The following is a 21,862-nucleotide window of genomic DNA, read 5'->3' as shown; positions in this document are numbered from 1 at the left end:
ACCCCACCGTGCAGTTTTCATGGCTCAACTGTCTGAGAACTGTGTCTGTGCTCAGAAATCCATGTCACAGTTGTGACTGAATGAATTGCAAGTTTTGATTTTGGGAGAGAATTAGCTCAGGAGATTTTGTCATATGTGTCAGAGTGCTGTCTGCTGAAAAATGAAATGATTAATTTATTTCTTTCCTCCATTCCTGTCTTGGGTATCTTGTATCTTGTCCCCAGCACACACTGAAGATGTGATTCAGCCTGAAGCAGGTTTTTAAGTGTTCATAGGGACAATCCATGTAGTTTAGGCAGCCATGATTCTCTTCTGGCTTGTGCTTGTTTTGTGCCTTTTCCACAGCTCTCCCACAGTGCTGACACTGGATTCTCAGAGGCAGCAGAGCTTTGCAGACAATGGGCTGCAGGGTGGAAATGTGTCAAAAGCAGTAACAGGAGCAGGAGCTGTGAGCAGGCTCCCTCCACTACTAACAGCAGAAACATGGAATAAAGCAACTGTGCTGGGCTGCACTCGAGCAAGAATATTAATGCATTTCTATTTTTAAGGGGAGAAAAAAAGGTTGCGTGGAGAAACAAAGGGATCTGAGGTAATTGAACATTAATCTTTGTGAACTGTGTCTCTGTTGCTTGGATGCATCTGGGATAACCAGACTCACTGGAGTAACTGAGGTTTAGCACCTCACAGGGGGAGTTGACAAAACCAACTAGAAAAGACAGGGAAAGTATTGTGAGGGGGGAACTACAGTCCCAGGGAAGGGAAATGATCTCCAGGATTGTACTTCAAACACAACTCCTTCCTAGGACACCTGGAAGATCTGCCTGCCCTAAGGTGTCCCAAGGGCAGGTGAGTGTTTGCCTGACAGCTCTGGCTGTACAGAATTCCTGCATTTGGGAAACAGCTCTGGCTGCAGGTGAGGCACTGCCAGGCAGGGCAGCTTCCACCTGTGCCTGTGATCTGCCTGTAGTTTGTCAGGGATTTAATGATCCCACAATGAGAGCAATTGTGCAGCAAGATATGACACAGAGTTTGGCTTTTCAGTTATAAAGCTTGGAGGGACAAAGAGGAGCAGCAAGCCAAGGGATTTTTACATTTCCCTTTTAGTGCTCTGAAGAGAAGTAGCAGGAATTCCAGCAGCAAACACGTGTCTGTCTGCAGCTGTCACTGCAGCACCTCCAGATTTGTCACCTGCACACAGTACAAACTACTTAGTGAAGTGTTTGTGTCTAAACAAAGCTGGCCAGCCAATGATCTTCCCCTCATTTTCAGATTGTTAGTCAGAAGTCTGAAAACGTGTTGAAAACTTGTTTATAAAACACTGCAGGAAATAGAAGTGCTGCAGAGAGGCTCATGGTGTGTGGGGCTGGGGTTGTGGTGCTGTGGACTGTTCTTTTCACTGAAGTGGTTGAGAACTCAGGACTGGTTCAGTCTGGTTGGTAGCTGAGCTTTACCTCTAAAGGCTTTCTAAAACCCTAAGATCTATTTGAAACTGTTTTTGCTTTCTTTCATTACTGCCTTTCCCCTTTCTCTGCTAGACATGAGCATCTTCCCATCTTATGTAACACAGAGTTTATTGGAAGAATGTGTGTTCCCTGAAAACCTCAAACAGCCAAGATGATTTATGGGTCTATAAGAAAATAGGCCACCAAAACACTCCACTTCTTCTAATCTCCAAATCAGAAAAAGATCTAAGACTGAAATAATAAAGATTGTAAATGTTTATTCCGAAACTGTGCGGTGAAAAAGTCAAGTTAAACCAGCTTGGTTCAAACAACTTTCTCAGTGTTCTCTTTCCTTCTGGTGTTCAGTAGAAGTTTTGGAGAAGGGGATGAAAGGGAGAGGCAGAGGAATGGTTGATATCTCAGAGAGCCAGAGGATGGTTGATATCTCTGTGTTATAAACAGGCTGGTGAGCCCCAGGGAGGTGAGCTGGTCAGGGACAGAGGTTTCAGGAGCAGGTACAATTTAGCTGTTAAGTTTTGGTTGCTGTTCTGCTGTTGGACACATGACAGGATGTGAACCTGAAGGACATTACCTTGGTTCCTCTGCCTGAGGAGAAGCAGAAGGCAATGGACAGCACACAGTACCACAGTGTCTGATTTTATTACAGAAAGAGTCACAAAACTTATTTATGCAAAGCATCTCCTTGGTATTTACAGCACATTCAATGCAGTCATTTTGCCCTCTATTTGAGTTGACAATGGAGAAGTTATTACTTGCAAGCTGTGAGAGTTTTGATAGCAGCCTTTGAGTCAATTGTTGTTTAGGTTGAACAGACTGTTGGTGGTTGTTTTTACTGTTTCTATCCCACAAATATGATTTTATTTGGAGAAATCTATCTTGTACACAGTATGCTAGGCCTCTTCACCTTTTCTCTGCAGAAAGTACATGGGAAGATATCCAGGGACCCAGGGAGAATTTCAAATTACAAAGACAAAATTCTTGCTGCACTAGATTGTGCAATCCCATGGCATCATCTGATGCAGGGCTGGAAATTGATCATCCTACTGGATGCTGAATTTATTGTTGACTCAGGATTAAATGTATGGAAGGATGTTACAGTTTTCCAATCTGATAGTGTTTGTCTTAGTTACTGTCTGTAAACATTTTACAACAAAACCTTAATTTGAAACTTCCCAACTCTTCTTATGTTAAAAGAATGGTGATTTTGTTCTATGTCTTGCCACCTGCTGTTCTCTTCTGTGGTAAAGTACATTGGTAACTATGGGAACAAAAACTTAAGAACAGACACCCACATGTGTTGAAGTTGATTTATAGAAGGTCTTGAAGTGATGCCACGGATTGTGAGAGATGGAACTCTCTGGATGGAGTTTGATGGCTTTCAACGAGGGCTCAGCATTCGACTTTCAGAAGTTATTTAGAATGTCCCTGGTGTTGTGGATGCTCCATTCCCCATTTAACCATGGTGTAATGTGGTGGTGCTGCATTTCCCAGCTGGCTCATTCTGCCCCCAGCAGGGCTAACACTCCTCCCCTGTGCTGGGCAACAAGATCTCTGTTATTTCTGCCAGGAAATAGATCTTAGGATGTGATAAAATGTGGCAGCTGGAGCCTTGGGATGAAGGATGTATGTGTAGGTGAATGTGTAGTCAAATGATAATGCAGCCTTCTAGTGTGTGCCACTGTGACCTGACAAAGCTGTGCTGTCAGTGGAAGCTCGGGTGATTTGTGTTTCTCTGGGAGTGCCCTGTTCCTTTCCCAGGCAGCCAGGATGGTGCTGTGGCTGTGGCAGAGGTCTGGGACAGCTCAGCATCCTGTGTGGACAGTGCAGCCACACAGCAAGGGCAGATCTTTGTCAGGCTCAGCTCTTCTAACCAGGCTCAGCTGCTCACTCTGGGCTTTCTCTGCATATCTTGGAAAGTCCTGGCCCCTTTTAGTCCCTTCTTAGGACTTAAACCTTTGTGATGTGACAGCACCACACTACAAGTCACTCTTCTGCTCTGGTTGGTAGAGCTGGAGAGCTGGGAATGGAGGCTGAAGGAATTAGGGCATGCTATGCTTTGTGGAATATGGAACTGACAATGGGGTGAGTTTGCTCCTGCCAGCACTGTGCTTTCCAAACTGGAGTGCTGGTGACCTTTCCCAGTCACAAATGAACTTCTGGTGTGAACCAGAGTCCACAAAAGCCAGATAAAAGTTTGCCACTGATTGTAAGAATCAGCAGATTGTCTTTGCACAGAGAAATTTCCTGGTTTAGACCAGACGTTACTTGGAATAAGAAAATCTTTTAATGTAAAATTCTTTGGTCTCGATGATAGCACAGTCTGTGTTCTCTTTATTTCAAAAAATTTGCATGTGTTGTGAAGGCATTCAAATGTTTCTCTGACGTTTGTTCTGTGACCCTGTTCTAACTGCACAGCAAGAAACTCCCAGAGAAACAAAACATTTCATTTGATGAAATTGATATTGTACAGTAATTAGGTACTGGTTCTGAATCTCTAATGGTCTCAGATGGGAGTATATTTTTCTTCTAAAGAAAGCATAACCTGGTGAAGCATTAAGCTTTGCTCAATTTGGTGGGATAATTAGTGAATTAGTTGATCATCCTTAGCTGTTACCTTTAAATTTGCTCTGTTTGTTGATCAGGTTGTGAGAATAGGTGATGTTGAATGGGAGGTTTGTCTCTAGGCACTGAATTGAGCCTACCCTGCAGTGTGAAGGTTTCCTGCCCTGGGATTCCCCAGAGGAATTGTCTGACAGGCATTTTCTGGGCCTCAGCACTTGCCCATCTTCTCCCTTCTGATATGAGACAGAGATTTGTTGATAACCTGCACTTGCCAACAGGAAATAAGAACAGAAATGAGAGTTACTTTTAGGATGAACCTGGCACATTCTCTGCAGTGTTTGCCCTGATAAACCTGTGTTAAAGCACAGTGGCTGCAAGAGGAATTGCCCACATGTAATGTGGTGTAAATACATGAGGCCCCAGAGGCTCCTGCAGTAAGTGCTCCTCAAGTGCTCCTGGATGGGTTGCTCAGGAGATGAGAGCTCAGGGGACACAGCTAGTGCTGAAAACCACTAAGCAAATAGGATAATGTTTTATTGAAGGTAAACTTGAGCCAAATCCCAGAGTCATTCCTTAGATGGCAAGGACCATGGGATTCGTGAAAACTGTAGAGGATTGTGTCAGATCTTGTAAAGATCTTGATCTTTCTGCAATAGTGACTAAAATGCAAAGATGGTGTAGGGTGGAAAGTGCAGGACAGCCGAGCTGCAGCAGCTGGGAGCTGTGAAGGAGAGCCAACATTCCCAGTGTGGAGAGCTGAGTGGGGTGGCAGAAAGGTGACTCTGTGAGATTGCACAGCACCTCATGTGCTGGAGTGGGTCAGGATGGGGAGGTACAAGGCAAGAGGGCACAAACAGATTGGCTCCAGTTCATGCAGGCAGGTGGGGCGAGGATCCAGAGGAGCACTGATGAACCTGTGTGAGGTCACTGCCTGCAGGGCTCCATGGCAGATACACCCTGTGATCCTGCCTACCCTGCCCCTCAGCACCATTCCTTTCCTAGAGAGGAGACTAACTTTTTTCCAGTCTTTTGTCATTCCTGTTTAATTAGATTTCAAATCCTCAAAGGAACAAATTGTTTTATTCTGTGTATTTCAGTGGCATGTAGGAGGGGCAGGAACTATTCCTGGTTGGAATTTTTAGGCAGCATCCTCATACAAAGATGCTGAAATTCTTCTCCAGGATTTAGACAGAGCTCAAAGGTCTGTGTCTGTCAGCACTGTGCATTGTTTCCTAGCCATATCCCATTAACTCTGCATTAATATTTCCTTGCAAGTTAAAAAGGTGGAAAATATATCATCTTTTCCAAGAAAAGGAATTAGAAAGAAATCCAAAGAGAACAGCTTGCCTATTTTTATCAGTAGCTGTAGACTTGCTTTCTAAACTTAAGCAAGTCTGGGAGGATCCCATAACAATGTGTAGGATGCTGAATGGACACAGGGGAGGCATTAACATAAAAAAGAGCTTGGGTTATTTTCCCTTCCTAAATGAAGTAGCACCTCACTGACGTTTACTGCCTGCTGCAATACATCCCAGAGGAAATAAAAGTGAATTATCCTCTGTGCTCCTTTGCTGACATCCACAAGTTTTTCCTGCAGCTCTTTTCCGAAGCAGTAAGGCAGAAGACATCCCTGAGAGCAGGGAGGCAAAGAGTTAACAAACAGTTATCCCAGGTGGCTGAACACTTGAGGTGCAGGGAAAGGCTGGGAACATTCATTGAGCTCCTGTGCTGGTTTCTACCTGGCAGCAGCTCCTGATGCTCTCCTGCACAGGGAATAGAGGATGAGGCTGCTGAGAGCACGGGCAGCACACAGCCCTGGGATGCTGCAGTGAAACCACGGGCACTGCTCGCCTCCTCATTCTTCACAAGAGTCTTTGGAAAGATCAGGGATGTGCATATGGTCCTTGCTGCTTCCTCTGGTGTTTTTACTTGAATCTCTCACTGGAATATGGATGATGCAAGCACAATTAAATGCCTCAGCCCAGAAAAAGGTAAGGGGGGAATGTTTATTTTAACCACCTTTCTGAGGGAAATTAGTTTTACTGTAAAGTGTAGTTTACAAAGCTTCCTTGGACACTTCTCTTATGTTTTTCAAACTTGAATGCTTTGAACAAATACAGCAGGTTCTTAAGGGAGCTTTTGCTGTACCTTTGGCTCCTACTATCACTAAAGCTTAAATAATAAATGCATCTCTAATGGCTGTTTCCTCCTGTATAAGGTGTGCAACGAAGGAGTGCACCAGGTATGTTCATGTTCCTTTTCTGCTTGCTTGACTAGCTGCTGTCACCATAAGAAAGGCTTTCTATTTTTAACCAGAGACCTTCTGCTACCCACATTAGAAGAGAGAAAAGAGACTCTAGTACTGTTGTGAGTCAGCTGTATTGTTTTAATTTTTTAAAACAGGTGATTTGCTACTGATTAGATGTAGTTTCTTTACACCCATCCAACAGGAAGAGTGCAGAGAATCAGTGGGGGTTGAAGTTGTCCCTGGTGGGATTAAACCAGGGGTAAAGTCAGGGAAGTGCCTCGAGCTGGGAAAACTGTGCTGCAGTGTCCTGCATGCTGAACTTGGAGCTCATCCCTCCTGTACTGATGGCTGCTGAGGGAATCTGTGTACTCAAGACCAATTCTCAAAAGCCCAGTTTTTATTTTTAAAAGCTTTATTTCCTCGTGGATTTACTCAGGAAAAGCCCTGAGAGAGAAACCTTTCCCTGTGATGTATTTTAATTGACTCCAGTGCCCAGTTGCTTGTCTCTATGCATTCTGTATTTTATGCCTCGTAGGCATGTGGCTTTACAGGAGTTATGCAACAAGTAAAGAAGGATGTCTTGGGTTCTGTGTGCTCAGAAAAGCTGCTCTGGACACTGGTCTGGACCCTGGTGTCTTTGGGAAGGCAGAGCAGTGTCCCTCACTCCCTGTGTTTCCAACTAATCAGTGCTTAGTGCCACGTTCCTCAATCCCCTTTGAAGGAACCACTCTTTAAAGTTCTCTATTCTCTTCTAAAAATCATTTCTAGATGAAAACTTTACCAAAGTGGAAAAGTGCTTGACTCTAACCTCATACCTGTGAGCTCTGCTTTGGCTTTGCCGTGTCCTCTTTACAAAAATAACAAAAATAAGCTCCAGCATTGCCATTCACTGAGAAAAGGACAACAGGTATCTCAGAGAGGTGTGGCTGTACCTGTGCAGTCACTCCTCACTGCAGCAAATACTGCTCCAGTAACTGAAGAAGGATGTGCATGTGAAAATTACAGCAAATTGACTTTAAAAGGCCCCACTCTAGAGCAGAACTGTAATAAAAAACAGAAGAGGGTGGCCATAGAACATCATATGGGAATTCTGTTGTACATAGAAATGGTCATAGTTTTATCCATAGTTTTATGATAATTTTGGAAATAGTTTTATTTATTTATTAAATTAATATCAAATCCAAGAATACTTCTAGGCTGCAACAGATTTAATGAATCTGAGAAGTATGCAAACAATTCAGGTAAATAATGAGAGAGTCTCCATGTGCATCACAACAACAGACAAATGTTAACCAGTATTTCCTTGGAGATTTGTTGAGAATGAAGCAGAGATGATGAGATGCATTTGGGCATTGTCAATATTTATTTAAAAAGCAAAAGAGCAGATTTTAAAACTTGGCATAAGAATTTATTTACCTGTACCATATTGCTGGCACAGAAGCTGGAGATTTGGGAGCGTGGAAGCTTTAACTGAACAATGTGCTAAATGGGGAGAAATGATTCCCTATATACAAGAACTTTTCTTGTTCCAGGGAAAGAAGATGGCTTTCTTAAATCTTTAGAACCTGTAAATTCTTTCCCAATATCCCATCTCACCCTGCCCTCTGGCTTTGGAGAGCCTTAACATGCTTTTAATGATTGCATTTTCTAACAGAAGTGTTTCAGGAATGAAAACCAGAATAGTTTGGTTCTGCAAATGTCATGATGGAACAGCCTGGGTATTCCTGATCCAGTTGCTGTTCTCTGAAACCTGATGTACCAGTGTGCATCAAACAGACAAGGTCCTCAGGGAAGGTGTATTGGAGCAGGAATTGTGTCACCCAAAGTCCTTTTGGCTTCTTCCTACTGGGTTCACCTTCCAACTTCTGAAAACAGGAATGAGAGAGGAGGGCTCTCACCTGAGGATCTCCCTGCAGATCATCCAGGCAGCAGTCACCAGGTTTATTCCTTGCTTGCAGCAGGGAAGTGCTGAGGCTGAGATTGAATCTTTGTGATGAAACCAGCTCAGTGTTTCTGCCAGATGGTGTCGTTCTAAACCAGCGAGTGGAAACACCTAGAGAACAAATGGGGCACCTGAAGGGAGCAGAGGTTCCATGGTCAGGGGCTTCTTGCTGTCATCTGTAGCATTAAAAGGAAATGGGATTCTCCTCCCACTTGTATAAAACCAGCCATGATGCAACTGAAGGCAGTAATTTCCAAGTGTATGGAAGCCTCCAGAAGCCTTTATATGATGATCTATTCAAACATTCATTGAGGCACCAGCATTCAGGCTCTCAAGGCTTTGGTGCTCCAGTGACTTGCCACTCTCTTTTTTTCTGGCTGACTAGAGGCTAAGGAGTCATTCAGATCATCATTCAGATGATGATCTGAAATATTCCTTGCTTCCAGTAATTCTGAAATGTTCAGCTATCACTGAAGAAAGAACTGGTAGTGTCAGTGCTATTGGGAGAAGAATGAGCTATGTCCTGAGAGAAGCATCTTGCCTGGGAAAATCCTTAAAAAATGTGGCAGTCAGCAAACGTCTTCCAGTGGAACAGCTCATGAGATGTGGCTGCAGAATTTCAGTCTCCAAACTGCTCCAGACTCCCAGGAACAGCATTTGCACAATGTCTCTCACTGGGGAAGATCAATATTCAGGTGTTCTCTGGTTCTCCAGCATCATTGCTCCTGATTTTGCCTTGTACTGAAGATGCTGTTTGTGCTGGTCTAACCCTCAATTAGAGATGGTTTCCAGATGCCTCATCTTCAACTTGATTTAAAAAAAAAAAAAAAAAAAAAAAAAAAAAAGTAAGGAAACACTGCAAAGAAAATGTCACATTAATGCTAAGTGGACAACTTCAAATTAACTGGTACCATACGTGCAGATTGCTGTGATTCATATCCCTTCTGTCCCTGACAATCATTTGTGGGGAATGTGAATCAAGTCCAGCCAAATGGGAAAGCTTTCCCACTTCAGGGAATTATAGAGGGATAATCAATATTGGCCTCTGCAGGATAATCAACACTGGCCTCTGCAGGTCTAAAGACATTATGTGGCAGAGAGCAACTAAATTTTCTGGCATGATGTGATCTGACATGGAGTGAACGTGGACCTGCCAGTATGAACAAAGTCCAGAACCACTGTTAAATGTGGATCTCTGTATGATATTTTCCTGAGAGCCCATTTTTCCAGTTCAGCCAGCGAGCTGACACTTTCATCAGCCTTCAAATGCCTGCTTATCTTCTGGCTCTAAGCCCTGGGGAGAAATGAATCTGTCAGGATGCTTTGTTTCAAGCTGAGGTGGATATTGGAGGCCATAGCAAAAGATAGAAATACATTTCCTGTAAGAGCCCAGGAGCAATTACTTTACTTCCTGTACATTTACCTGAGCCCTGCTGAATCCAGGACCAGATGAAATTGGGCAATCAGCTGTGAGACTGCAGCCCCTGACCTTGCTGTGGGCTCCAGCTCAGCACCCTGCACTTTCTGAGCTGCTTTCTGCTGCTAACCATCCCCTCAGGGGTTACAGCAGGTGGCTCCTGCTCAAAGGAAACCACAATTATGGTCATCTTCCAATCTTCCACACAGACCTGCCATTGGTTTCTGAGATTTACAGATGCTGGGTTCTGTTGAGTGATAATTTTTTGGTAAGTTAAGGAAAATTTAAAGAACAGTCTCAGAAGGCTGTCTCTTGGATGTCACAGAAGCTGAGAAAAGCACTGAATGAAGACAGACTGAGTTATTCCTAGAGCCATTGCAGCTCCTTTTTTCCCCATCTTTCATGAAACTGGTCTATATTTGAAGGAATAGGGAGTCTGTCGCATATTTCAAAACGTACATGGCACAAAAGGAAGGTCTAGAAGAGTTCTGAATTTATACAGATAGAATACATTAAAATTCATCCCAAATAAAGAAGTAAAATTTGTGAGTTAAAATCACTTTGTGGTGATTCATTTCAGTATCAGGTGTCTTTTCTGAATATCTTTCAACCTGTCTTGGATTCCTGTGCTCGTTTTGCTTTGGATTCTTGAATTCTTAGAGGGGTTTTCCTAGAAGGAATAATCATGTTGATGGATTGCTTTCCTCCCAACCTGCCCTAATCTCCCTCTCTGTGTTTATGGCCCATGGCCCTGAACAGATGGTCAAGCACTGAAAGACCTTTAAATGTAAAGGGTTTATGATCTTACTTCAATTAAGTGTGTAGGGACATTTTCTTATACGAGTTGGTGGTTGGAGACAAGGTGACCTTAGAGCACCATTTATAGTCTTAAATTCTTATTTTTATGCTGACGTTTTTCTACAACTGACAAAATTTGTTTATAACAGCTTTGCCATGAAAAGACTTCAACAGCTCAAATCACAATTAAAATAATTGAATCATTTTTTTCCAGATGAGGCCAGGAGAACTAAACATCATGGCATGAGGCAGAGTAATTGTTATTAAATTAATGCTCTTGCTGCTAATGGGCCCCCGTTCCACAAACAGTCTTTCAAGTGAATGAAGTAATTTAAGGGATTTCACAACTGGCTCATTTTAATAAGGGGACTTTCTAAACAGTTTTGGGGAGCCCTGGGAAGGTTCATGGTTGTGGTTGCCTAAAGCAGCTGTCCCACTGTGAATTCCAGCAGGAAAGGAGCACCAGGAAAATGTGAAGTTACAGCCTGTCCCAGTGGAATCACTGCCTTGTCAATGGATGGAAACTGAAAACAGGTGTATTTCAGACAAGCTAAATAACTTGTTGGATATGCTCTGAGCCAGTGCACAAATTTATACTTGGAGGCCTGGTGGGTGAGGCACAGAGGCCAGGGAATAACCTGAATTCCACTCGATCTGGGCAAGATGTGCAGCGTTAATCTCGAGGGGGGATTACTGTGCTTAGAGGTGCTGTCCAGATGGTCAGGCAGGCTCTGCCTGTGCCCATGGCACAGGGCAGCAGGGTGCAGCTGGGCTAGAATTAGGGAAAAGGCAGCTTATGCACAGTTGGGGAAAGGTTGTGGCCCAGCAGGTGCTCTGGCCTTTCTGAGCCAAAACCATCTGAAAGCGATTGGTTTAGCCAATCCTTAACAGAACTTACACAGATGTTTTTAGTTGAAAGACAAAAATATAAAATGTGACAGTGAATGTCTTCTCCATCAGCATCTGCTGCCCAAATCCCTCTCCTTGGGAAGAGACCACACTAAAAACATGGGCAGCTGTTGCAAACAGACACAGCTGTGAAAAAGCAGGGAGTGCATTGGAAACACAAAGGCAAATGACTCCAGCAGAGAGAAGAGAAACTGCAGCTGAGCTGGCTGATCTGGCTGCCCAGTTCATGCTGCTTTAGACTTCCTGGAAGCAGCATTTCTGGGGAAAAGGGAAGAAACATAAATCACATGTTTAGAAGTAGTGAATGAGCATCATTCACCTTTGGTTCATCAAGTCCAGTCATCTCGTGCTGCTTGTGTTTGTGTCCATGTATGTGGGGTTTTAAACTTTAACTGAGAGTATTCCTGGCTTGTATTTAGAGATGTGCACATCAATGAGATGGATTTGCTTTGGTATTTCAGAAACATGGTTGCATTTAGTCCTTCAGAAGGTGGTAACAGGCTGACTAACTCCCATGAAGATCATGGGTAGCTAAGATGTGGCTGTAAAGGGAGTTTCTGCAGTTTTTACAGGTCTTCTGACTGGGGTTTAGAGCTGAAAGTGCAATGGGGAGGGAAATGTAAATGAGAGAGAGAGGTGTGCCAGAAGGCACCAGTCTCTTCTGTTTCCTCCTTGTATTTTATGACTCTGTTGTTGGCTGGCAATCATTTTCTTGGGGTTCTACAACCATTAGGAGCAAGATTTCCCTGGGTGGGAAGTAGGAAATGGGAATACCTGTATCAGAGTTCTGTGTGTCGCTATAGCTGCCCATGAGTGGCCCAGGGTTTTAGAGCCAGCCTCTTGTGACAAGGTCAGTTTGTTAATCTGGCAAACTGGGTCTGCAGTGTCCATGCACAGGTAGAGGGGTGCATGGCTGGGAAGTCACAGGTCTAGTCCTGGTGGTTAAATGCACTGCCAACATCCAATGTCTTTGGCAGTCAGGATATTGAAATTTCTAGTTTTGGTTTTTCTACTTTGAGGGCTGCAGCTGTTTCCCTATGTGTTACATAACTGTTCACACTTTTTCCATCCCTCAGCAGCCAAGTGAATCCCTCCATCCTGAAGGACTGCATTAATGATAAACCCACTTATCTCAGGAGGATCTCCATCCTGTTCCCTTTTCTCCATCTTCCAAACCATATGTGTGTTGTGCTCCTGTGTCTTCCTCAAGATGTTCTTTCTGTGGGATGGAGTCTGGCTCCTCTGGCACTCTCCAAGTGAATTTCTTCCTCTGCAAGTCTTTGACATTCCAGCATTGTTCAAGTGTTCTGAGTTCCATTTTTAGCTGAGCCACAGGCCAGCCTGGAGACTCAGACATTGTTGGTTTTAAAATCTATTTCGTGGCTTGAAAAGGCTTTGTTACACTCAGACAATAATAAGTTCCTGAAGTGCTGTGGAAAGAAGTCTTTAATCTCTGTGTTGTGTCAGGTGAGCAAGATTTCTCTGAGGATGTCAAGTGAGGCAAGAATAGAAACCCATTTCAGTAGGCTTAGATCCTAAGCCCTCAGCTCAGTGTGCTTAAGAGTTGGGAGAGGGATTGTGTCCAGTTTAACCCTTTGTTATTCACTGTTCCTTTTCCATGCTGTTATCCAGTGTCCAACATAATAAATGGAGGAGCCTTCTGAAAGATTTTATATTTCTCTGTTTCCATGATGATTTTCTTAGGAGGCCTGAAGGGGTGTATGGATAGTGTCAACTGAAATAATTTAAATTAACCTCTGTGTGGTCTTAGGATTAAAAATCTAGCTTTAACTTGGATATTGTAATAGTTCTTTTCCAGCGCTATAGATCATTGGCATTTCTCTCTACTAAAATGAAACTAAATCCACATTTGAAGCTCTTCTTGTGCAGAATTCTAATTCTGAACCATCAATCCAATATCTTGAGCAATGCTGCAATGGGAGTTACATTTCAGTTTTCTCCTCTCTTCCCCTTGTCCCCAGGTTGATATCACATAAATGAATGCAGACTCTAGGATGTCCTAGAACAGATATTTGAATTTTGAAGGGAGTACCTTCAGCATTCTGTGCCAGCCACTGATTTTGTTGCATGTACAGTCTGGAAAACTGCAAGGAAAAAACCTGATTAGTACTGCAAGAGGGGGAAAAAGGAGCTAACCAGCTGCAATACTTTGGGTTTATGCAGAAATTTGCCTTAACTCTGTCTTGTTGTAATTGAGAGCCTCCAAGTTTAGTTCTCTCTCCTTCCCTATGAGGTACAGCACTGACATTCTCACAATTTAAGGTGTTATTTCTCAAGCAGGGACATTACACAAAGATGTTATGGGTTTATTTGAGGAATTCAGAGAAGCAGGTGAAAGAGAATGCACCAAAAATCACAGGTCCCAGCTCTCATCCTGGCCCAGGCATCACATGAAGAAAGGATTAGGATCTTCAGGACAAAGTTCCCTTTGTTCTTCCCTTCAGGGCAGGATGCACATATCCTTCTGAGCATTTTACTGGAGAAGTTGCTCTTTCCCTGATGACAGTTTGCAGTCATCTCACTAAATTGCTCTTGAAAGATGCCTTAGGAGGGTGGAAGGCTGTGGTTGAAATGTTTGAATAAATAGTGGCAAGAGTGTACATAGCATCACTGCCCCCTGTGGTGCAGACCCAGTTTGGTTCTAGTTTGGAATTAATTTGTGGTTAAACTCAGAGTCAAGCCCAGTATAAGAACTCTAGGCATAGGTGGTGAAATAAACAACTTGTAATTGAGAGTGAATCATCTCCAGAATTAACTACTCCAAAGCTTTTTTCAAACTGTGAAAGGAAGAGTAGGAAGCACTTAATAAATGTGTTTTTAAACGAGCAATTTGTGTTTAGCTCATCAGGGTAGAAGCATATGAGGCTCCTTGTACAGATCACAGATGGCAAGAGAGGTTGTCTATAGTATTAAAAACTTAATGTAGCTTAAGTGGTTGTGATAACCTAAGTGACAGATTTCTGTATTTGGAGTTCAATGGGTGCATTTCAAATGGAATCAGGTAGTGACTTAGTGCATTTTAAAAATTAATCCTCACCTGCTTTTATCTGTCAGTCTTGGAGCCCCCTCAGTGCTCCTGGTTCTGTTACAGCATTTCTGGGCACAGGAGCTGCCTGGCTCTGCCATGAGCAAGATCTTCCATGGCTGTGTCAGCTTGCAAAGACATCCCTAAATAGATTGTGAGATGGAAAGGTACTGGGGAAGAAGGAGAAGAAGGAAGAGGAGGAGAAGATGGAGAAGCAGAAGAAGAAGGAGAAGAAGGATGCACTTATTTGAAACCTTTTTTTTTTTTTTTTTTCAGCTGTAACATGTCACCTAAATCCCCTGACTGGATAGGGCAGGAGCAGGGTTTAGGATTAGTGCGTATGATGGATTTAGGATTTGAAGCAAACATGTGTTGCTGTGTTTCCATCGTATCTAGTTTTTGCTGCCTAGGGAGAAATGTGCTTTCTGTTATCAGAAATGTCCATTAAAATAGTGAGGAGAACCTTCAGAGGAGAGGAGAAGACTGGCATGAAGATATTTTGAAGAACTGTATGAGAAGAAAATGTGATTATTATTTTTTTTCCAGCCCTGGAAAGAGACTGAAGAGCTTATGCACCTGGGCAGATCCCCAGTGAAAGGCAAGGGTGGCTCAGGAGGGCAGAGAGAGGAATGGATTGTGCTGTTAACTGTGCATTATTTACTGCAGGGGATGGTGTTGGTGGGTTTTGAAGAGCAGGTGGAGGCCTGGAAAGAGTGGGACCTGCAAATCTGTTTGTAACCAAAGAAAGGAAAGGGTTTTCTCTTTGTGGGAGTCGCTGTCAGGAGGAGGAAGCGGTGGAGGAGCCAACAACTAAAAATTGTTGTAATGTCTTGATGATGCCGAGCAGTTGGGAAAATACCAAAGGAAGAAGAGAATCAGCAGGAGGAAAAGAATATCATCAGGAGGCCTTGCTGTCCAGAAATGGCTCCATCTACATGCCAAATTGCCTCATGGTCCATCATGTGTCTTTTTAAAATCTTGAACTGAAGCCCACCCGATCCTCCAACGTAGTCACAGGTACATCACAATAAAAAGGATTTTATTGGGATTTTAATGTTCTAAATCAGGACTGTGAAAGAGGCCTAAATTAGCTGAGAAACTGCTCTGAAACAACCTGAAAAATACTTGAAAAATACCACTGGATTTTGGAAATCAATGGCTATTTTCTATTTTTCTGATAATATCTTTATTTTATTACATGGAAAATGTGTCCTACAGAGTTTTGATACCTCCTAAGGCCATCAGTGCTTGTTTTCAGCCCAGCTCTGAGATGGATATCTCAAAATCCCCCTTGCTTCAGAACAAGTTCTCAGTGGCCCGTCTGGCTGAAGACTTTTTCTGGGTTGGTGGCAGCATCGTCGCTTCTCCGAGATGGAAAATCGGCCACTTTGGTAAGATGCTGAGCCCTGAATGGGATGAAATGCTGACAGCTTTAAATCTTTCATGGTGAAATCTTAGTTAGTGGCAGCGTCTTTGCCAAATCTTTGTGCAGCAGCAGCGTGGGGAGCAGAAAGGAAGGAAAGGCTTGAGGCAGCCCTGGTCAGATGTTATGTTGCTTGGTTGGTAGTGCAGTTCTTTTTGTCTTCAGCAAGCCCTCACTTATAATTTCAAGATTGATTTATGTTCTTCAGGACAAGCTAGAGCAAAATTGTACATTTTGACATGTTCTGACCTTTTAAAATATTCTGTTGCATAGGTTCAGTCTCCTTCTCATTACCCACAGCAAGACAGGTTTGCCATCTGCCACTATTGTACACCTCTAAACTCTTACATTTTATTTGTAGTTTAGAGTTTTAAAAATGAGCATTTGGAATTTTCTGTGCTGTCTTCATCCACACCAGGTCACTGGACTGTTTAGAGGTTTGTTTTCTGAATACTGATACACAAAAATCTCAAGCTTCACTGTTTCTGTGAGGAGGATCCCCTTTGGGTGCTCACAGCAGCCTTTCATTTAAATAGCTAATAAACCCAGCAAACCTAATTAGAGATGGCCAGAGAAAACAGATGTTCTAGTAAAAGCTCTTTAGTAACAATCATCTTGAGCCACTTCTGCATGTCCAGTGAGGAAATCTTGACCAGAACCACCCGTTCCCTTGGGGCAATTTTGTGTCCTATTTGTCTGTCAGCCTCATCGATCAAAGAATACTTTTTTACAAGAAAGTTGGACACACAGATAGCTCAGCAAGTGCTGGGAATTTTTGTAGAGCTCAAGAAACACCACCCAACTCTGCTTCTGCATTTCCCTGGATGCAGGTGCTGATGGAGGATGGAGAGCTGACACCTGAACTGGAATCACGCCCTGATTTCCACAGGGTTAAGAGCATCTCTTCTCCCATTAACACCTCATTTATTCGGGGTTGTGTGCTTTAAGGATGGATTCCATCATCTCTTGTATACATTGTCCCAACCACTGCTGGCAGAATTATAGAGAAATGTTCTTTTCCAAAGAGACTTTCAGATTTTTTTGGTGAAATGAGCAGAACAGTAAAGAGTCACGGGCTTCAGTGAAGCTTGAGCCATTGAGAGCCAAAAAGGGGGAGAAAGTGTGCTAGGAATAAGATGGTTGGTTTAAAACCTGTTCATTAATCTGGAGGGATGCAAAATGAAACAAATATGGTTTAGATATAATCTATTTTTTTACTGGACCCAGTGTAGTGATGTGAGTGATCCTGGTGCACCTGGGCCAGGAGCACCACAGACAGTTCTTAGGCAGGACTGGCAAAATATCTTCTGGACTGTTCAGCTGGACAGAATTCCCAACACACTCTGCTGGATACATTATGTACTTGGATATATTAAATATTTTATATCATTATATTGATTTTAAAAAGGATTTTATGCCTCCTGTCTAGAAAGAAAGTGATATTCCTGGCAGGAATGGCTGGAGCCAGTCAGCTCTTTGGTTTATGTATTGATGAGCCACTTATAGCTGTGAAACCATTTCCAGTGAGACTTGAAAAAAATGGGGCAATCATTATGTCTTCAATGGATTGGCAGTGCTGAATGTGTGACAAGTGTGGGAGTCCTCTGTGTATGTGTGGGAGATATTTTAAGGGAACAACTTGCCCTTCTGGTGCATGTGTACTGGGGGGTTCCTCTGGGCTCACAAAAATCTTCTGGAAGCCCTTGAGAGAAATAAGCTGCTGGAACCTGTTTTCCTCTCCTGATGTTGTTTAGGGGGTGGTTGTTGTGAGGCACACAAGTAGGATTCATCCCTCCAGGATCTGTTCATGGGGCAGAACTCAGCAGAGGGTTTGATGCTCACTGTCCTAGGGCTGGCTGGGGCAAAGGTGTGTGACACAGCCTGGGGCTGCCTTGAACCCAGGGATGTGGATTTTTGACAAAGCTGGTCCATGTACAAAAATACTCAATGACTCAATCTCCTGACTTCTTTTCATCCCCACATGCTAAAATACTCCCACTCCTTCACACATTTATATCAAACTCAGAGACTCCTAAAAGACAATAATGCTACTGAACCATAAATAATTAATTTGCAGACACTAGAACATCTTTCTAACAATAGGCATGAAATTGGTCTCCTTTTCCCCCCCTTGTTTCAGGACAAATTGTAGGGTTTATGGTTTGTGTAGTTTTGCTATTTATTGTTACTCAAACACTTTGTGTAGTAAATATAAATGTTATTAAGCAGCATGAGAAATCACTGTGAGTCTTTTTGCTGCATCAGGCCGGTGTGGAACTGGGTGTTCCACGTTTCTATTCCCTGCTCTGCTCTGACAGAGCTCTGTGCTGCAGTACAGAGATCCATCTTCTCTCCACAATTTTTTTTTTTCCAGATGCAAATTGAAGCAACTCATTAGATCAGAAGAGAGCTGAACATAAGCTGAATTCTGAAAAAAAAAAAAAGGAACTAATGAAGTGCAAAACAGAAAAGCTGTAATTCAGCCTTAATTGAAGATAGTTAAGAGTCATTTCTTCAAAAACCTGATTCATTGCAAGATTGAGAGATTTTTAAGTGAAGTATAGAAATGAATCCTTAAAGAAGAATGTGAACAATGGCAAGGAGAAGCAGTTCTACTTCTCAGCAGTGTGCCCTTTTCACTTGCATGCTGTGAAAGACTTCAGAAAAAACCAGTATCATTTTCTGTTTGATATAAGCACCACTAGGATTTTTTTTCCCTCCAGTCTCTCTAAACTCTCAGTCTCACAGGGGAGGGGTGTGTGTGAGTGCCACACACAGGGACAGGTGTGGAGGTGTCCCTGCTCCATCTCCTCCTCCTGCTGCCCCCAGCCAACACCTCTGTGCTCCTTTTGGGGTTTTCCTTCCCACTGCATTGCCAGGATCCAGAAAAGCTGCTGCTCTGACAGGAGGAGGAGATTTCTTGTGCCCTCCTTGCCTGTGTCACCAGCCCCAAAAAGATGGCAACACTGAAATGCTGGGGCCGGTCATGGATCACCCAAGATGAGCTGGAGCTGCAGCAGGAGGCTGTGAGGTGCTCAGGGTGGCTTTGGGTGAGAAATCCTGCAGCATTCAAAAAGCAATCCAAACATGCTTATTAAAATTTTAACAGCAGGGAGCATATTACTACTTCATGCAAAAGTGTTTTGCAGAAAGTGAGTGCTTTTATTTTGGTGCTTCTTCTTATGTTCTGCTTTGTAACAGGTGTGATCTTTGATACTTTTCCCATTTCTACTCTTCTCTTTTTTTCCAATAAGACTATTTACTGCTATAATTCCCAAAGAGGAAGTTGGAAATTTAGTGTGATTTGAAGTGTGTGTGATTAGTGTTCAGAGAAATTCTTTTATTAGCTATTCTGATGGATTTTTTTTTCAAAACCTCTATAAACTTTGTGAAATGAAAGTAAGTTCAAGCTTCCCATAATTCTTATCTCAGTAAATCTGAGAAATATTTATCTTCTTCTGAATTGGAATGAAAACAGATATTGAGAAGATTGAGTGTCTGGGAGAGGGTTGGGCTGGGTTTGGTTCTGATGCTGCAGTGAATTCCAGTGATGTTTCTGGCACAGCACTTGTCTTTATGGCTGATACCTGCTGAATATTGATTTTCTCTAGAGGCATCTGTGACTGAAGCCAAGGGCCCAGCTTTAAGAAGTAAAATGTTACACGAGGGATTATCTTGTTCTCAATTCCACACTTTCTCCCCATGAATATTTTATTAACATGGACAATGAACTTTACAGAATTGTGCCTTTAAATTAAAATTTCCTTTTATTGTACAGGTCTGCCTTCAAATGAATCTATTTTGCTGAACCTTTTCCAGAGTAAATTAATTGACTTTTTCTGAACATGAGCTCTAAGGCACAGGAACATCAAAGCTTTTTCCCATTTCTTTTTACTTACCTTGCTTTTGCTTTTGTCTGAGAGGTGGACTTGAATCACCCCAAAGAGCTGTCTTGGTGCTGATGAATTTTGGAATACATGGAATGAGTGTTCTCATTTGGACTCAGTTTCATCTTTAATCTTGACTGATAAAAGACACCTGACCTCAGAATCTCCTTGCATTTATTTATGAACTAGAATGTGCATTGCATGTATTAATTCTCATTCTTCAATTAAGAACCTCAATAGTAATTTTCACTTCTCATCTCTAGCTCTGAAAAAAATGTGTTGAACACGGTAATAGTTTTAATTTTACTTAAACAGATCAGGCAGAAAGTCAGAGGAAAATCAGGTCACAGGCTCTGCTCTGTCATCAGGGGAAATAAATAGGAGACTTGGCAGAAAATGTGAGTCTGCATTTATTCCTGGGACAGAGCCAGCTGCTCACAGTTGGATTGAAGTTGTTGAGCTTGGTCCTTGCAGCAGCTGGAGCTCAGAGCAAGGCCCTAACCCGGCTCCCAGGGGCTTCCAGGGCCAGAGCCTGGCTTGGCAGCAGCTCCTCAGGAAGGGCAGATCCCTGCAGGGGCAGAGCAGAGCTTCCCCAAACACTCATGGCTTCTGGGGCCACTGCCTGCACTGCCTGGGATGCTGCCAAGCCCACAGGAATGGAACAGGTCCTGAGGACCAGAGGCAAAGGATGACACAGGTGAGAGGTTCCTGCTAGGAAAGTGTGGGTTTGGGGGAATCTAGAAGATGAAAAATCTGTGAGGTTCTTGCTAAGAATATCTATAGGATGAGTGGCTTAATCCACAGAAGCAGTGGGACCTTGCTGGCCAGGGATTGCAGTTTCCAGGTGAAATTTCACCATGTTGCAGGAGCTCAGAGTTGAGATGGTCTTGAGAAAGGTACATACCTTGTACTGGTTCCAACATGTGAACATTTCATATAAATCAATAAGGGAATGAAAACTTTCACATTTACAGGTAAGTCCACAACCACCAAGAATCTTTTCTTTTGGATCTTAACTCCTGACCTCTTATAGCAGACACTACAGGAAACCTTGTCCTTTGACTCGAGCTGTTCATTTGGCAGCTGCTGATGTGTTTTCTTCCTGTAAAGGCAATTCCAAAGGGAGCAGGTCTGACTCACTGCTCTCACTTCATTTTTCTCAGTGGAAAGATGCATGAGCTCCATGCAGGCAGGCACCCAGATGATCAAACTCCGTGGTGGCTCCAAGGGGCTGGTCAGATTCTACTACCTGGATGACCACAGGTCGTGCATCCGCTGGAGACCCTCTCGCAAGAATGAGAAAGCCAAAAGTGAGTGTTAGCCACAGACCCTCCCCTCTGACCCCTCCTGGGACCTTGTCCTCTTGTGAACGAGCAAGAATGAAGGGTCTGCCTCAATGGGAGGTTTTAAAGGGCAGTAAATGACTTTATGATGGGTAATTTATGAAGTTGAAGTTGCTGCAGTCGGCTGTGCAGGTTGCAGGGGTGTGGTGTGCTGTAAATGAGCTGGAGGCTCCTGTGAGAGCCCTGCAGGGACATTTGGGCTCTCCCTCTCTGGGATTTCTCTGTGGGATGAATGCACCTGCCCAGCCCAGGTGTGCTCAGAGCCATTAATGAGCTGCACTTCTGTCCCTGCAGTTTCCATTGACTCCATCCAGGAGGTGTGTGAGGGGAAGCAGTCAGAGATCTTCCAGCGCTATGCTGATGGCAGCTTTGATCCCAACTGCTGCTTCAGCATCTACTATGGGGACCACATGGAATCCCTGGACCTGGTGTCCTCCAGTGCTGAGGAAGCACGGACCTGGATCACAGGGCTGAAGTACCTGATGGCAGGGATCAGTGACGAGGACAGCCTCTCCAAACGCCAAAGGACCAGAGACCAATATCCTTCCTGTGCTGCCTGGGGGCTTTCCCAGCTGTGGAGAGTTGTGGATGAGCTCAGGATTCCTTACAGTATTTGCTTTGCTGCCAGTAAGCACCAGGTTCAAAGCAGTTCCCACTGTATTCCCTGTTTCCAGAGACAGGATTGTTCTGGGCAAGATTTGGAGACGAGTGACTGCAGTGGAGTGAAAAACACACAGATATATTCTTCAATCTCACTCCCAGTGTAAAACCATCTGTTTAATTTGGTGATGTAACACTGAGATTCACTCAGAAGTTTCTCTTCT

General features: G+C 43.3%; 1 protein-coding gene across 2 annotated transcripts in view; it reads left to right on the top strand.

Moving 5' to 3' along the window:
- PLCH2 (phospholipase C eta 2) overlaps window positions 1-21,862 on the top strand; it is a 73,284-nt gene that overhangs the window by 23,157 nt on the left and 28,265 nt on the right. The window contains exons 1-3 of one of the 2 annotated variants that reach the window (XM_056507895.1): window positions 15,584-15,776; window positions 20,859-21,005; window positions 21,333-21,576. In XM_056507895.1, the coding sequence (XP_056363870.1) occupies window positions 15,584-15,776; window positions 20,859-21,005; window positions 21,333-21,576 (584 nt within the window). Of the gene's footprint in view, window positions 1-15,583; window positions 15,777-20,858; window positions 21,006-21,332; window positions 21,577-21,862 lie in introns of those variants that run through there. The other variant, XM_056507894.1, reaches the window with a different exon arrangement.

Source organism: Oenanthe melanoleuca, chromosome 21 (assembly GCF_029582105.1).
Source record: "Oenanthe melanoleuca isolate GR-GAL-2019-014 chromosome 21, OMel1.0, whole genome shotgun sequence".
NCBI classification, from domain to species: Eukaryota; Metazoa; Chordata; class Aves; order Passeriformes; family Muscicapidae; genus Oenanthe; species Oenanthe melanoleuca.
The sequence above is the reverse complement of the archived record's forward strand: the minus strand, read 5'-3'. Positions and strand labels throughout refer to the sequence as shown.